Raw genomic sequence first — 16379 nt, forward strand, 5'->3', positions numbered from 1 at the left:
GCAGGTGTGAGGGGGCTTTATTGGAAATCAGGCAGGGCTGGGCAGGGGCCATGTCGGGGATAGGGCCTGCACAAGCAGGCAGCACATGTCACCAGGGAAGGGCTGGGAGCCCAGGGCAGAGCATCACAAACCAGGGGTCTGGTCGGGCTCTTGACAGCAAAACAGGCACTGAAAGAAAGGTCTGTCTGCCTGGCTCTGATTTATTGCAGTCAGGGAAACCTCAGCGGGTGACCTCCCTGAGCACAGGGGCGCAGGAGACTTTAAACCCGGGGTGCACTAGGACTGGAGAAGTAAAGGGGCCAGACAAGACCACCTTGGGAATGAAGGAAAGAAGAGGAAAAAAAGACAGCTGGTTCCATGGAGGCTCGGGAGGGCCTGCTGTTCCCCAGGCCCCAGAGTGCTCCTGGCTCCCATCTTCCGGACCGGCACCCCTACTTGTTGCCCCACACGGCCATCTTTGAGTACACGGGTGTTCGGAAGAAGCGGCTGGACTTCATGTAGGCAGAGATCTTCTTCAAGCCCTGAGGGTGCAAAGGGAGGCCGGACATCAGGCTCAGCTGCCCCACCTGGACTCTCACCGCCCCCAGCAGGTGCTCCAGGTCCAGGATCTCGCGAGACTTCCTTGTGGGCCAGGCACTGAGGACTAAGTGCCTTCCTGGGGACCCAACTCTAGTAATTTAGTTCTTCCAATTCCCTTTAACTGATGTGCTATCTTAGTAAGAATTACCACATGTAATACTATACACCTTGCTACGGGTTTTATATTCATTAATGCTTATGTTACAGGTTTAGAACTTCCACACAACCCCTTACTAACCAGGTTCTACAATCACATTTTTCAGAAGGGAAACAGACACACAAGCTGAAGTCCCGCCCTCAGGCCACACTGCTCCTCAGGGGAAAGGGTGGAGCAGCACAGCTCTCTCCCCCACTCAGGCTGTCTCCCCTACTTGGGCTCTCCCCCCCCCTCGGAGCCCTGCTTGATGCACCCCCCAAACACACCACCTCACTCCCACACAGGCGGCCCTCCCCCTCCCAGGCTGCTCACTCTCCCTGCAGAGGGAGGCTCCTGGCTCCCAGGGGCTGCCAGAGGAGGGACCCCGGGCAGAACAAAGGGGCTCAGAATGTGCCTGTGCAGCTTGCAGAAGACACATCTCCCCCAGTGACTCAGTCAAACAAGCAGGACAGCCGACAGGAGGAGGGGGAGCAGAGCACAGGCCAGGCCCTGAGAACTCCACTTAAAGGGGAAAGTCCAACTGCGTGGCCTCGTACCAGAGCCCAGTCTCACTGGGTCCCGACCTACTCATCCCGGACATGATGCAGCCACTAGGCCTAAGACACACAGGTGTGTGAGAGCCAGCTTCCCAGGGCAGGTGCCCATGAGTCCCACAGCACTCAGAGGTCCTGGGACAGCCTGTGACCACAGCCCGGGCCCAAAGGGCGCAGACGGCAGCCCACAGCAGTCCCCTCCACCCAGCCTGTCACTCCTCCCGGCTCTTGGATAATATCCAAGGCTGATCACCTCTGACCAGACCCAGAGCTGATGAGAAGCAGCTGACAGAGCAGATCTCCTGATGAGGGGGAGGGGACACATTGTAAGGGGGAACCCTCTTGGACTAACAATGCCTCAACTCCCCAAATCCGTAATAAAGCCGACTTTGTTCCTCCTCTGGGAGTTGACTAAGGGTGAGTGGGATGGGCTGTGCGGTGTGGTCCAGGCTGTGGCCCTCCATCACCCAGGTGGAACCACAGGACCACACGGCTGGGACTCCTGTGCTTCTCAAACTGCACTGAGACCCGGGAGGCGGGGCTGGGTCACCTCTGCACCCCGCCCTGCCTGACACAGTGCCTCACACAGAGAAGACAGCAGCTCAGTGAACACGACTGAGAATGAGTGTCACCTCCCATCCCCGTGAGACTATCTTGGCTAATTAGAGGGAAGAAAGAACTGGAGACAGAAGGCAAAGAAAAAGCCCACCACTGAAGCCATCAGGATAAATCTTCCCTCAGGGCACCCACACCAGCACCCAGATCCCGGCACCAACCGCAGCCCGGAAATCTCAGACTGCACTCAGGGGATCCCACGCTGCAGAGCGGTCGGGGGACAGGAAGTAAATCCTGTCTGTGTCTTTGGTATTTATTATCACCCTACCGTGTCTCAACGCCACTAGTTCTGCTTATTTTCAGCCTACCCTGTCTCAACGCCACTAGTTCTGCTACATACGAGCACCTGAACGCCCTGCTTCATCCACCATGTCCTGAGCTGGGACCCCAGGCTGGAGAAGGGCCTGAGCTCTTGTTTCTGGCACAGGAATGGGGAAGCCTCTGACTGCTGCTCACAGACGCCGGGGCGGACTGGGAGCCCAGCACAGCCGGTGCTGGCTCTGTGACCTTGAGCAAACAACTTACCCTTTCAACCTCAGTTTATTATCGGTAAATTGGAGGTGATAAATCTAACAGGAGAAAGGTTGTAAGAACTGAATTTCACCCTTATCTGCATAACGCTGTGCACAGGTCCTGGCATAAACAAGTCCTCAGTGAATGCTACTTATGCTCCATTTTAGCCCCAGGACTGGGAAAGCATCAGGGATTTGCAGGAAGACAGAAGAGACAAATAGTAAGAGGATCAGAGCCATCACCTCAAAGCGGACCATGAAGTCCTTCAGGTTCGGGAAGGCATCCAGGCACGTGGGCTCGAATATGCGGTGCACATCTAGTGTGTCATAAGCCAGGAAATCCACATAGGTGAGCTGCGGACAGGAAAAGCATGAATGGGCTCCAAACCCTGAACCAAGGACAATGTCAGCTACCACCCCCCAAAGCCCACCCCTTACCTTGTCCCCTGCAAACCACGACCTCTTCCCCAGAAACTGCGAGAACTGCTTCATCTTGTCAGGGAGTCCCTTCAAGTAGTCAGGCTTCAGTTTCTCCTGAGGGACAAAGGAGCTGTCACCACCCTCAGACACAGATTCCCTGGGCAGAGAGGCAGGTCCCCCAAGGCTGTTCTCAACCCTCAACTGTCATGAATGAGCATCCGTGTTCCCCAACTGTACCTGGGTTGGGACCAGGGTTTAATTTAATGCAACCTATATTCATTAGTCTCGCCTGGTTACCACCACCCACCCGAGAGAGGCAGTTGGGAAGGCAAAGGGAAACACCTCACTGTCCCTGGACCCGTCCCCACTCATCTCCAAACAGCCTCCCATGGGCCAGACCCCGGAGTGCTGGGAGAACCGGGCCGGGCCCGAGACTCAGACGTCAGGCAGAACGAAAGAGCACAGATCCCACGGCCTCGGGTAGGAAATGATAAGTTTCCGCAGTGTGCTGTGGGGGGTAGTGGGGAAAGAATGGACACCTGAGCACTTTCTAGACAGATGGGGAGACTCTGAGAGGCTGAGAGAGACAGGGAGAGGCCCAGAGGCCCTGTGGCTGCCCCACGCCGCCTGATGAGAAAGTGTGCTGATGCACAAAGGAGTCAGGGAGGTGCTGCTGGGATGACAAGGTGAACACTGTTAGGAACTGAACTCCCACCTAGGGAGTCTAATCACTCTCCTAACATTAAAGGGAACCGGGTCAGAAATTTCACCTGAGGCACTGCGGTTATGAGGGTCACACAGCTGGCGGTTTGCAACCATCTTGGAGGATCAGAAGCTCCAAGAATTAATGTAGATAAGCCCAAGGACAAAAAGGACCAATTTAGATGAGACAAAAGATCTAGTCTTCTATCAAATGCTATCCAGCCGAGCCCTGCAAGAGGGGACTCACAAAGTCAGGGTTGTAGCACATCAATGCCAGCTTTAGTCGGACGTCCATAAACTCATTCTCCAAAATGTCCATGCGAATCTTCTCCTCTTCCGTCTCCCCACCTGTGGACACCATAGTGACCCTCACTCTGCGTCCCACCGTAGCCTACTAGGGACACGGCCACCATCCACCTGCACCCACTCCTGCCCCACTCACAGAGGTTGTGCTTGCGAGCAATGTAGCGAAGGATGGCGTTGCTCTGGGTGACCTTGTGAGCCCCGTCAATTAAGTACGGCAGCTGGAAGGGGGACAGGGACAGGTCAGCAGGTCACAGGCTCCCCTGGAACCCCTCCCTTCATTCAGGACAGAGACGAAATCTGGCCTCTCACTGGCTAGCCCATGGGAGACACTAAGTGAATACACTGTAAAATTAAAGACTGAGCTGGAAGACAGAGCATGGTGGGAAAGCAGTGAGGAGAACCAGGAAGCGGAGAGGCTGAGCAGACACCCTGCATCCTGGAACCTCTGTCTGAGCTGGGAACGGAGATGTCAGAGTAGAGACAAGCTTCTCTCTGCCCACTGTGCCCCCCGCTCACACCCAGCACCTACATTGGGGAAGTCCAGGCCCAGCTTGGATTTTTCACTCAGCCACTGGCTTCTGTCATAGTCGGGAGCTGTGGTGGAGAACATGGAGTGAAACAAACATCCCCCCAGGCCAGCCGTCTTTCCCGGGACCCTAGCAAGCAGTCAGTGGCCAGGCCCTGACCAGGGGTCTGCAATCTGAACACTAAGTCTCTCACTCAGGTTTGAGGAAAGAATGCTAAAAGTCTCAGGACGTTACATGGGCAAGGCTTCCATAAATGTAGGCCAGCACTAGGAGTGTCGTCGCAGTTACTGACACAGGAGACCCAGCAATACCCTCTCCTGACCTGCCTGGAAGGCCAGGGTCCACCCTCAGACGGTGGAGGGGGGCAGAGGTGAGCGACAGTGGCCGGGGCAAGGGTACTTGCGACCAAATATCAGAGTTTGGGTCGAAGTCAGAACACGAGGATGCCATTACCGTCCCCCATCGAGTACTTCTTCTCCTCATAGTTGGAGTCTGTGTACTCCAGGAGCAGGCGGATGGCGTGCGCCAGCTAGAGAGGGGGACGGAGGGACAGAGGTCAACGATCCGGGGTTCCGACTGCGGCACTTGCTCCGCTCCGGGTACTGCCCCTCACCCAACACCCGGCCAGGCAGGCGACGGGGCTCGGCTCTGCCAGCCGCGAGGAGGACCCTGCAGGGACCGGCCCGGAGCCCAGGATCTCCCCGCCGCCTGCTCCATCCCACCCGCCCATGCGGACCCTCGCTCACCCCGCGGATGTCCCAGTAACCCAAGGTCATGGCCATGGTGCTGGTTTTCGCGCACTGAGTGGAGGGTCTTGAAAATTAACTCTGCCGGAGCGTTGGGACAGTTCCTGCACAGTCCACGCGTTTCTGAGTCTAGGCGCCGCCTCTACGCCCCGCCCATTACACGCCCCCGAAACCAAGTGACTCCTGGGGAGGCCGCCGTCCTCGGACCTACGGAAATAGTCCCTCTCTACGATTCAGCCCTGGGGACCGGGGAGCCCAGACTGAGCTCCTAACGCCCAAGGACGCCGGGCTCAGACTCTTCTCGGTGTCATGGCCCGCTCCGCGGCTCCGGGCCGCACTCAGACCTCGGCTCAGTCACACGAGTGGGCAGTGAGCCTGGGAGACAAGTCTTAACTGTATTATAAAATCCCTCCCCTCCCCCTCGCCGCATGGCTCCGCCTAGTCCCGGCCGCCGAGTTCACAAGGGCTCAGGAGGCTCGGACTGCCCAGTTAAAGCCAAAGAGGGCCGACCCTTAAAGCAGCACCTGTCCCAGGAAGACAATCCAGACTCAAAACTCTTTCCAGACTTACAATCCCTGAGGCCACGTATCTTCAAGAGTACTGGGGGGGCGAGGGGGGGGGGCGGGGTGTGTGTGGAGAGATGGGTAGTCTCAGTGTTTTCCTTCCATGCACTTTGGAGGACCCACAATTCAGTCAAGTGTCTAAGGGTAATAAGGATAAAATGTAAATAAATCCATTGATTTTATGGTCTAAATTGTGATTCTAAATCTAGAACCAGCCCCTGCAAAGAATCAGGGAACTGAGGCTTAACCCGGAGAAGTCTTGCAAGCCAGGTAGATGTGGCTGGCATGGACCAGACAGTGGTCAGTGGGGATGTGAGGGAGGGGGAAGAGCAGTCCTCTGAGGGGTCAGCCGTGGAGGGTGGTCGCTCAGGAGCCTGGTGGACTCCCCACAGTCCAGTGTGAGCGTCATGGAACCAGGCTCTCCAGGTACACGGTTCCAGCCCTCACCGGCTCCTATGTGCTTCGTGGTGTGAGAAGCTGGCTCCACAGAACAATCACCATCTGCCCAAGCTTCCTCTTTGAAGGCAACATTATTTCAAAATTAGGACAATAAGGCATAATTTGATCTGTCCTTCTTTTCCTTTTTTGAAAGGATATAACAAGGTTGAGTGCATTTGTGAAAACAGATGAGCGGGACTTGAAACAACAAATGTGCTCACAAGGCAGAGGGCAAGTCCAGCTAGCAGGAAGGAGACCAGAGCACCCACTCCCCAGGCCTGCAGCTGACAGAGGGCCCTCCGCAGGGAGGACCTGGAAACAGCCTTGCCCTGGGTCTGTTCCTGCAGGCACCAGGCTGCAGGTCGGGGCCAAGCCAAGGAGACTGGGGCAGAGAACGGGGTCCGATGGGCTGGGCTGCCTCGTCCTCCAGTGTGCACCAATGGTGTGACTCTGCTGTCAGACAGCAGAACATCTCCAACTACACATTAGCTCAGGGCCAGGCACACTGAGACCTGCCTCTGCCAAGGGGGGACACGGCTGGTATAGAAGGAAACACCAATAATATAATACACAAGATAATAAATAGGCATGGCATGCAGTAAAGTGCCCGAATCTGATATGCACTACATACTTTATGGCTTTGCACATCTGATACTTTTCAGGAAATTATCACTCAGAACAAACAGACAGTGTTTCCACCCTTCACAAAGTCCCTTTATTGAGCAACACCATAAAAATGACACCATTCAGTTGACTTCGCCAACCTTAAATACATGATTTCTGTGTTAACTTCCCGGTAAACAGAATTATAGACGATGTGCTTTTTGCTATCTGCATCCTTTTGGTCTACACTGTATCTGTTAGTTACCAATGTCCTCACATGTACAAGTAGGGCATTTCTTTTCATTATATAGTTACATCCACTGGAGTGTCCTATTCCATCGCATCAATAATGGAATCATAGTAATAAGCCAAATTTATCCACCCATTCCCCAACTGATAAGACATTTCTCTGTCGCCAGTAATTGGCTATTTCAAATAAAGCTGCCTGGAAGGTCACTGTACATGTCCCTGGAAGACATATACAAACATTCATCCCTGTTGGACTATAACACAGAGTAAGATGCCAGGGTCATAAGGTAGATGTAATTTAAATTTCAATAAATATTGTGGGTATTCCAAAGTGGTTGCCCCACCAGCAATGAATGACAATTCCAGGGACTCCATGAATTAAACAGTTGTCAATCCTTTTAATTTTAGCCTGTGTGGGTATATAATAGGCTCCAACTGCATTCATAATTCCTCCACTATCTAATGATGTTCAGCACTTTGCAAATGCTTCTGACCCAATTGAATAATCCCTCTTGGGAAATGCCTGATAAAGACTGGGACCTTTTTTCACTGAGTCGTATTTTGGAACACCCTTTTGGGAGAAATGTCCTTTGAGGATTTGCAGTATTTCCTCCCAGCTGAGGGTTCCCTGAATACCAGGCGCACAAAACAAGCAAGTATGCATGGTGGCACAATTTGGGAATGCCAGAGTGACTAGAAACCCCCTATGTAGCAGCCCACTTTACGGTGCAATCTAATGTTACTTCCAGAAAGTGTGAAGCAGGAGGAAAGGTGAAGGTGGAGAAGGTGGAGGAAACCACGTGTTAGAGTGCTTGTGGAGGGAGTGACGTCATCTGAGAAAGGAATAGATGGAATCCCAGGAATCTTACAGATGTGATTAAGTCAGAAAGGGAAAAGAATCCTGGGTCCACCCCTGGGAATTTCCAATACCCCTGTGCCCTACCCACTGAGCCACAAAGCTCTGCGCAGAGAGCCTCAATAACAAAGGGTGAATGAATAAGATACAGGTCCACAAAAAAGCTTCTCTTCTTCAGAGAGCCCACAAGGCCTCGAGCTCCAGGGTGTCAGAAATGGGAATAAGAAGAGTCAATACACCGTACTGCTACCCACGATCCCCATGTACCTAGCCAGTAGGAGCAGTCAGATCTGTGGAAGCAGCAGGGCCTGCTGGGAGTTTAAGTGGCCAGGAGGCAATAAGACGAGACACAGCAGGTGTGAGGGGGGTTTATTGGGAATCAGGCAGGGCTGGGCAGGGGCCGCGTCGGGGGCAGGGCCTGCACACCCAGGCAGCACTTTCTCCAGGGAAGGGCCGGGAGCACAGGGCAGAGCACTACAGACCAGGGGTCTGGTCGGACTCTTGACCACAAAACAAGCACTGAAAGAAAGATCTGTCTGCCTGGCTCTGATTTACTGCAGTCAGGGAAACGTCAGCGGGTGACCTCCTTGAGCAAAGGGGATGCTGGAGAGCTTTAAACCCGGGGTGCACTGGGACTGGGGAAGCAAAAGGGCCAGACAAGATCACCAGGGGAATGAAGGAAAGAAGAGAAAAAAAACACAGCTGGTTCCATGGAGGCTCGAAGGGCCTGCTGTTCCCAAAGCCCCAGCGTGCTCCTGGCTCCCATCTTCCGGACCGGCACCCCTACTTGTTGCCCCACATGGCCATCTTTGAGTACACAGGCGTTCGGAGGAAGCGGCTGGACTTCATGTAGGCAGAGATCTTCTTCAGGCCCTGAGGGTGCAAAGGGAGGCCGGACATCAGGCTCAGCTGCCCCACCTGGACTCTCACCGCCCCCAGCAGGTGCTCCAGGTCCAGGATCCCGCGAGACTTCCTTGTGGGCCAGGCACTGAGGACTAAGTGCCTTCCTGGGGTCCCCAACTCTAGTAATTTATTTCTTCCAATTCCCTTTAATTGATGTGCTATCTTAGTAACAGTTACCACATGTAAGACTACACCATGCTATAGAAGTTTTATATTCATTAATGATTATGTTACAGGTTTAGAACTTCCACACAACCCCTTACTAACCAGGTTCTGCGATCACATTTTTCAGAAGGGAAACAGACACACAAGCTGAAGTCCCGCCCTCAGGCCGCATTGCTCCTCAGGGGAAAGGGCGGAGCAGCACAGCTCTCTCCCCCACTTGAGCTCTCCCCCCCACTTGGACTCTCCTGGCTACTCAGAGCTCTTTCTCCTGCACTCCCCTCCACACCCCGTCCCACTAGGCGGTCCTCCCCCTCACAGTCTGCTCAGTCTCCCTGCAGAGGGAGGCTCCTGGCTCCCAGAGGCTGCCAGAGGAGGGCCTTGGGCAGAACAAAGGGGCTCAGAATGTGCCTGTGCAGCTTGCAGAGGCCACATCTCCCCCAGTGACTCAGTCAAACAAGGAGGACAGCCGACAGGAGGAGGGGGAGCAGAGCACAGGCCAGGCCCTGAGAACTCCACTTAAAGGAGAAAGTCCAACTGCGTGGCCTCGTACCTGAGCCCAGTCTCACTGGGTCTCGACCTACTCATCCCGGTCCTCCCGCAGCCCACTAGGCCTTAGACACACAGGGGTGTGAAGCCATCTTCCCAGGGCAGGTGCCCATGAGTCCCACAGCACTCAGAGGTCCTGGGGCAGCCTGTGACCATGGCCCGGGCCGGGCCCAACGGACGCAGACGGCAGCCCACAGCAGTCTCCTCCGCTCAGCCTGTCACTCCTCCCAGCTCTTGGATAATATCCAAGACTGATCACCAAGGACCAGACCCAGAGCTGATGAGAAGCAGCTGACAGAGCAGATCTCCTGATGAGGGGAAGGGGACACATTGTAAGTGGGAACCCTCATGGACTAACAATGCCTCAACTCCCCAAATCTACAATAAAGCGACTTTGTTCCTCCTCTGGGAGTTGACTAAGGGTGAGTGGGATGGGCTGTGTGGTGCAGTCCAGGCTGTGGCCCTCCATCACCCAGGTGGAACCACAGGACCACACGGCTGGGTCTCCTGTGCTTCTCCGACTGCACTGAGACCCAAGAGGCGGGCTGGGTCACCTCTGCACCCCACCCTGCCTGACACAGTGCCTCACACAGAGAAGAGTGCAGCTCAGTGGACACGACTGAGAATGAGTGTCACCCCATCCCCGTGAGACTATCTTGGCTAATGAGAGGGAAGAAGGAAATGGAGACAGGAGGCAAAGGAAGGGCCCACCACTGAAGACGTCAAGAGAAATCCTCCCTCAGGGCACCCACAGGGCACCCAGATCCCCACACCAACCGCAGCCGGAAATCTCAGTCTGCCCTCAGGGGATCCCACGCTGCAGAGCGATCAGGGGACAGAGAGTGAACCCCGTGTCTTTGGTACTTAATATCAGCCTACCGTGTCTCAGCGCCACTAGTTCTGCTACATACGAACATGTGAACACCCTGCTTCATCCACCATGTCCTGAGCTGGGACCCCAGGCTGGAGAAGGGCCTGAGCTCTTGTTTCTGGCACAGGAATGGGGAAGCCTCTGACTGCTGCTCACAGACGCCGGGGCGGACTGGGAGCCCAGCACAGCCGGTACTGGCTCTGTGACCTCGAGCAAACAACTTACCCTGTCACCTCAGTTCATTATATGTAAAAGGCAGGTGATAAGTGTTCCCATGTAGGAATGTTGTAAAGATTCAATTTCACCCCGTTATGTGCTGTGCACAGGTCCTGGCATAAACAAGTCCTCAGTGAATCCTTCATTTAGATACAAGAATAGGAAAGCATCGGAGAGAAGAGGGAGAAATAACGATAAAGTAGTAAGAAGATCAGAGCCATCACCTCAAAGCGGACCATGAAGTCCTTCAGGTTCGGGAAGGCATCCAGGCACTTGGGCTCGAATAGACACAGCACATCCAGGAGGTCATAAGCCAGGAAATCCACATAGGTGAGCTGCAGACGGGAAAAGCATGAATGGGCACCAAACCCTGAACCCAGGACAATGTCAGCCACCCCCCCCCCCAAAGTCCACCCCTTACCTTGTCCCCTGCAAACCACGACCTCTTCCCCAGAAACTGCGAGAACTGCTTCATCTTGTCAGGAAGCATATTCAAAAATTCAGGCTTCAGTTTCTCCTGAGGGACAAATAGCTGTCACCACCCTCAGACACAGACTCCCTGGGCAGAGAGGCAGGACCCCTAAGGCTGTTCCTGAACCCCAGCTGTCACAAATGAGCATCCATGTTCCCCAACTGTACCTAGGTCGGGGCCAGGGTATAATTTAATGCAACCTGTGTTCATTAGACTCGCCTGGGTACCACCTCCCACCTGTGAGAGGCAGTTGGGAAGGCAAAGGGAAACACCTCACTGTCCCTGGACCCGTCCCCACTCATCTCCAAACAGCCCCTCCCCAGGCCAGACCCCGGAGTGCTGGGAGAACCGGGCCGGACCCAGGACTCAGACATTAGGCAGAACGAAAGAACACACAACCCACAGCCTCAGGAAGGAAATGATAAGTTCCAGTTGTGTTGGAAGGTAGAATGTGACCAAATGGACACCTGAGCACTTTCTGGACCAATGGGGAGACTTGGGAGGCTGAAAGGGAGCAGGGAGAGGCCCAGAGTTCCTGTGGCTGCCCCACGCTGCCTGCTGGGAAAGTGTGCTGGTGCACAAGGCTGTCAGGGAGGTGCTGCTGGGATAACAAGGTGAACACTGCTAGGAACTGAACTCCCACCTAGGGAGTCTAATCACTCTCCTAACTTTAAATGGAACTGAGTCAGAAACTTCATTTGAGGCACTGGGGTTATGAGGATCACACTGCTGGTACTGTAGGGACAATCATGGGAGAATCAGAATCTCCCAGGAGTTCAATGGCGAACAGGACCAGCATAGACGGGACACAAAAGACCAGTCTTCTGTTAAAATCTATCTAACCCAGCCCGCGGAAGGGAACTCACAAAGTCAGGGCTGTAGCAGATCCTGATGTTGTACATTCGGACATCCATAATTTCATTCTCCAAAACGTCCATGCGAATCTTCTCCTCTTCCGTCTCCCCACCTGTGGACACCATAGGGACCCTCACTCTGCGTCCCACCCCAGCCAGCCTAGGGACATGGCCGCCATCCGCCTGCACCCACCCCTGCCCCACTCACAGAGGTTGTGCTTGCGAGCAATGTAGCGAAGGATGGCGTTGCTCTGGGTGAGCCTATGAGTCCCTTCAATTAAGTAGGGCAGCTGGAAGGGGGACAGGGGCAGGTCAGCAGGTCAAGGGTTCCCTGAAACCCCTCCCCTCATTCAGGGCAGAGTCCAAATCTGACCTCTCACTGGCTAGCCCGTGGGAGGCACTAAGTGAATACACTGTAAAATTAAAGACTGAGCTGGAAGACAGAGCATGGTGGGAAAGCAGTGAGGAGAACCAGGAAGCGGAGAGGCTGAGCAGACACCCTGCATCCTGGAACCTCTGTCTGAGCTGGGAACGGAGATGTCAGAGTAGAGACAAGCTTCTCTCTGCCCACTGTGCCCACCGCTCACACCGGCACCTACATTGGGGAAGTCCAGGCCCAGCTTGAATTTTTCACTCAGCCACTGGCTTCTGTCATAGTCGGGAGCTGTGGTGGAGAAGATGGAGTGAAACAAACATCCCCCCCCAGGACAGCCCTCTTTCCCGGGACCCTAGCAAGCAGTCAGTGGCCAGGCCCTGACTAGGGGGTCTGCAATCTGAACACTAAGTCTTTCACTCAGGTTTGAGGAAAGAATGCTAAAAGTCTCAGGACGTTACATGGGCAAGGCTTCCATAAATGTAGGCCAGCACTAGGAGAGTCGTCGCAGTTACTGGCACGGGACCCAGCAGTCCTCTCTGCTGTCCTGCCTGGAAGGCCAAGGTCCACCCTCAGACTGTGGAGGAGGCAGAGATGAGCCACAGGTGTCCCGGGCAAGAGTACCATATATCTCCATGTATAAGACGCATTTCAATTTTGGAGCCCGAAATTTGAAAAAAAAAAATGTATTACATAAAGTTATTGAACTCAAGTTTTATTCATCATAAAATTCATACAAGTCCTCAACACTGTCAAAACTCCCACTCATTAGCTTCTCCTCATCTGTGTCTGATGACGAATCACTGTCTTCAACAATGAGCGCAAAACCAAGCGCTAAAAACCGGGAAATGCAAGAAAAAAAATCTACAACCATTGTTTAAGACACACCCCGTTTTTAGACCCTAAATTTTTCCGGAAGGTGAGTCTTATACATGGGGAAATACGGTACTTGCTACCAAATCAGCAGGAGTTGGGCCCAAATCGGAACACCGCAAGGATGCCATTACCGTCCCCAAGCGTGTACTTCTTCTCCTCATATTTCGAGTCTGTGTACTCCAGGAGCAGGCGGATGGCGTGCGCCAGCTAGAGAGGGGGACAGCGGGACAGAGGTCAGCGATCCCGGGCCCGACTGCGGGACTCGCTCCGCTCTGGGTAATCCACCCCTCCCTCCCCCCACACAGAGACACCCTCGGAGGCCCTCGCAATCGAGCACCTGATGAAAGGCGGGTGACGGGGCTCGGCTCCCGCCAGCCTAGGGGAGGACCCTTCAGGGGCCGCCGGGAGCCCAGGATCTCCCACCGCCCGCTCCATCCCAACCGCCTGGCGGACCCCTCGCTCACCCCGCGAATGTCCCAATAACCCAAGGTCACGGCCATGGTGCAGGCTGTCTCGCAGTGTGTGATGTGGCTTTCTGCAGTCTGCGCTTGAAAATTCTTTACCCTGGAGGAGAGGAGAGGCGGGGCCCATGTGCGCACTGCACGCTGGTTTCCGTGCCCAGCCGCCGCCCCCTAAACTCCGCCCACACCCCCACTTCTGAGACCCCGTGACTCTCGCGGCGCTCCAGCCGGAGATCCGGCGGAAGCTATCCTTTCAGGTACTCATCCGTGGGAATTGGGGAACACAGTCTGGGTCCCAATAAGCCGAAAGCCGCGGGACTGTGCTCACCTGTGTCCTCGGCCGGCTCCGCGGTTCCCGCTTTCGGACCTCTGCTGGGTTAGAGGGACTGAGCAGTGCACTTGGGGGACAAACTTGTGTCGCTAAAACAGCGAGGTTCCTCTCCCTTTCCTTATCCCCAAGCATTGCTCATCCTCGCCCTTGGTCTGCGGAGTTCCCAAGGGCTCAGGAAGGCTCAAACTACCAGTTCTATCCAAAGTGTGGCGCCCCTCAAATCGAGTTCCCTTCTACCAGCACATGTCAGAGGCAGTCCAGCCAGTGAGAAAGGTCCTCCAAGACCTCAGAATCCCTGACAGCCTCCTGTCTTACAGGCCACACGATCGGGAACGCCAGGCCCAGACAGAGAAAATGAGTTTAGGTCTCAGCCTTACACTTTCATGGACGTTGGCGCCCCCAGCTCTTACGTCCTATCTCTAAGAGTGATACAATTCAAATGAAAATTAATCAATGAGCTTTAAGGTAGAAGTTGTTGATTAAAATCCAGAATCGGCGCCTGGGAAGAGGCAAGGTATTGAGTTGCAGCCCCAGAAATGTCCTGCCAGTCAGCTAGATGTTCCTGATATTGGCCGGGACACTACCCGGGAGCACGCTGGTCACATAGGCCATGTGAGTGAAGTAGAAAGAGCTGTCTCTCCTCTGAGAGACCAGGCACCTGTACCAATGAAGAGGGCATTGGAACCGGGGGTAGGGAGGTCAGTAAGGAGCCTGGAGGACTCCCCACACGACCACAGCTGTCCAGGTCCACAGATTCCAGTCCCTAACCTGGCTCATGACACACGTGAGCTCTGGGGTCAGGTGAACATTGAAGTCCGTCTGTGATCAGTGACCTCTGATACAACCTCCACCAGAATATGCCCTACCTGCCAACTTCCATTGCAAGGCAGAGCGCTAAATGAAAACTGAGAGAATACGATACCGATACCGTTTAGACTGTGGTTTTCCTTTTTTGAAAGGATATAACAAAGTTGAGTGCATTTGTAAAAACAGATGAGTGGGACTTGAAACAACGAATGTGCTCACAAACTAGAGGGCAAGTCCAGCTAGCAGGAAGGAGACCAGAGCACCTGCTCCCCTGGCCACCAGCTGACAGAGGGCCTTCTGCAGAGAGGACCTGGAAACAGCCTTGCCCTGGGTCTGTTCCTGCAGGCACCGGGCTGCCGGTCGGAGTCAAGTCAATGAGACTGGGGCAGAGAACATGGATGGGCTGGGCTGCCTTGTCCTCCAGGATGCACCAGTGGTGTGTCTGGCTGTCAGAGAGCAGACCATCTCAAACTGCACACTCTCGCCTGACCTGTGGTGGCTCAGTGGATAAAGCATCGACCTGGAAATGCTGAGGTCGCCAGTTCGAAACCCTGGGCTTGCCTGGTCAAGGCACATATGGGAGTTGGTGCTTCCAGCTCCTACGCCTTCTCTCTCTCTGTCTCTCTCTCTCCTCTCTAAAAAACAAAACAAAAAACAAACAAAAAAACTGCACACTCTCAGGGCCAGGCACACTGAGACCTGCCTCTGCCAAGGGGAGACACGGCCGATAAAGAAGGAAACACCAATAATATAATATACAAGATAACAAGTAGGTAGGCATGGCATGCAGTAAAGTGCCTGAATCTGACATGCACTACGTACTCTGGGGCTTTTCACATATGATGCCCTTCTGGAATCACCACCCAGAATGAAGCCAAGGACAGTTCCACCATTCACAAGTTTCCATTAATGAGCAACATCACAAAAACAAGGTCACCATTCAGGTGGCTTCAGTCACCTTGGATTCGTTTCAACTTTCGGGTAAATAGAACTAGATAAGCATGTATTTTATATCATCTTCCTTTTGGTCAACACTGTGTCTGAGAGTCATCCCTGTCCCTGCATGCAGCACTAGGCCATTTATTTTCATTATAGTATATTCACTGGACTGTTGTAGTCCATTAAAAGATTAATGGAATTATAGCAATAAGCCAAGTGTATCTGTCCATTCATTCTCCCAAGGTTAAACATTTGTTTGTTGCCAGTAATTGGCTATTTCAAATAGATGCCTTGAAGGTTATTGTTCATGTCCCTGGAAGACATGTATAAACATTCATCCCTGTTAGACTATAACACGGAGTAAGATGCCAGGGTCATAAGGTAGATGTATGTTTAATTCTAGTATATATTGCAGGTATTCCAAAGTGGTTGTCCCACCAGCAATGAATGACAATTCCAGGGACTTCATAAATTTAACAGTTGTCAATCCTTTTCATTTTAGCCTGTGTGGGTATGTAATAGGCTCCAACTGCATTTATAACACCTCCAATGATGTTCAGCACTTTTCATATGTTTCTGGGCTGTTTGTTTCTTCTCTCTTGGGAAATGCCTGATAAAGACTCGGACCCTTTTCTCTTTGGGTTGTATTTTGGAGAAGAGTATTTTGATGACTTACAATATCTTTTTTCAGCTGAGCCTGATTGAATACCAAACTCACTAAAGTCGGCAACTATTTACAGTGGCTCAAATTGGAAACCC

At 53.5% G+C, this 16379-nt stretch overlaps 2 protein-coding genes across 2 annotated transcripts; both read right to left on the bottom strand.

Moving 5' to 3' along the window:
* On the bottom strand, positions 1 to 5296 carry LOC136383283 (glutathione S-transferase Mu 1-like). The gene is made up of 8 exons (XM_066352975.1): positions 5098 to 5296; positions 4805 to 4880; positions 4354 to 4418; positions 3961 to 4042; positions 3766 to 3866; positions 2835 to 2930; positions 2640 to 2750; positions 1 to 521 (listed from the first exon to the last, which is right to left on the bottom strand). The coding sequence occupies exons 1-8, from the start codon at positions 5131 to 5133 to the stop codon at positions 432 to 434; spliced, it is 657 nt and encodes a 218-aa protein (XP_066209072.1). The 5' UTR covers positions 5134 to 5296; the 3' UTR covers positions 1 to 431.
* Positions 5297 to 8158: 2862 nt separating this feature from the next.
* LOC136383282 (glutathione S-transferase Mu 1-like) lies at positions 8159 to 13704 on the bottom strand. Its single transcript, XM_066352974.1, has 8 exons — positions 13547 to 13704; positions 13214 to 13289; positions 12433 to 12497; positions 12042 to 12123; positions 11846 to 11946; positions 10929 to 11024; positions 10732 to 10842; positions 8159 to 8679 (listed from the first exon to the last, which is right to left on the bottom strand). Exons 1-8 carry the CDS (start codon positions 13580 to 13582, stop codon positions 8590 to 8592), a joined length of 657 nt encoding a protein of 218 aa, XP_066209071.1. The 5' UTR covers positions 13583 to 13704; the 3' UTR covers positions 8159 to 8589.
* Between the last annotated feature and the right edge of the window lie 2675 nt (positions 13705 to 16379).

Source organism: Saccopteryx leptura, chromosome 11, assembly GCF_036850995.1.
Source record: "Saccopteryx leptura isolate mSacLep1 chromosome 11, mSacLep1_pri_phased_curated, whole genome shotgun sequence".
Lineage (NCBI taxonomy): Eukaryota > Metazoa > Chordata > Mammalia > Chiroptera > Emballonuridae > Saccopteryx > Saccopteryx leptura.

Bases quoted from the DNA above. Each gene is read 5' to 3' on its own strand.
- LOC136383283 (XM_066352975.1), bottom strand. From the start codon at position 5,133: ATGGCCATGACCTTGGGTTACTGGGACATCCGCGGG. The intron at 4,419-4,804 runs GTAATGGCATCC...TCTCCACCACAG, and splicing joins GAAGTACTCGATGGGGGACG to CTCCCGACTATGACAGAAGC. The intron at 4,043-4,353 runs GTAGGTGCTGGG...TCCCCCTTCCAG, and splicing joins TGGGCCTGGACTTCCCCAAT to CTGCCGTACTTAATTGACGG.
- LOC136383282 (XM_066352974.1), bottom strand. From the start codon at position 13,582: ATGGCCGTGACCTTGGGTTATTGGGACATTCGCGGG. The intron at 11,025-11,845 runs GTGAGTTCCCTT...TTTGTCCCTCAG, and splicing joins TCTGCTACAGCCCTGACTTT to GAGAAACTGAAGCCTGAATT. The intron at 8,680-10,731 runs GTGATGGCTCTG...TTGCACCCTCAG, and splicing joins ACTTCATGGTCCGCTTTGAG to GGCCTGAAGAAGATCTCTGC.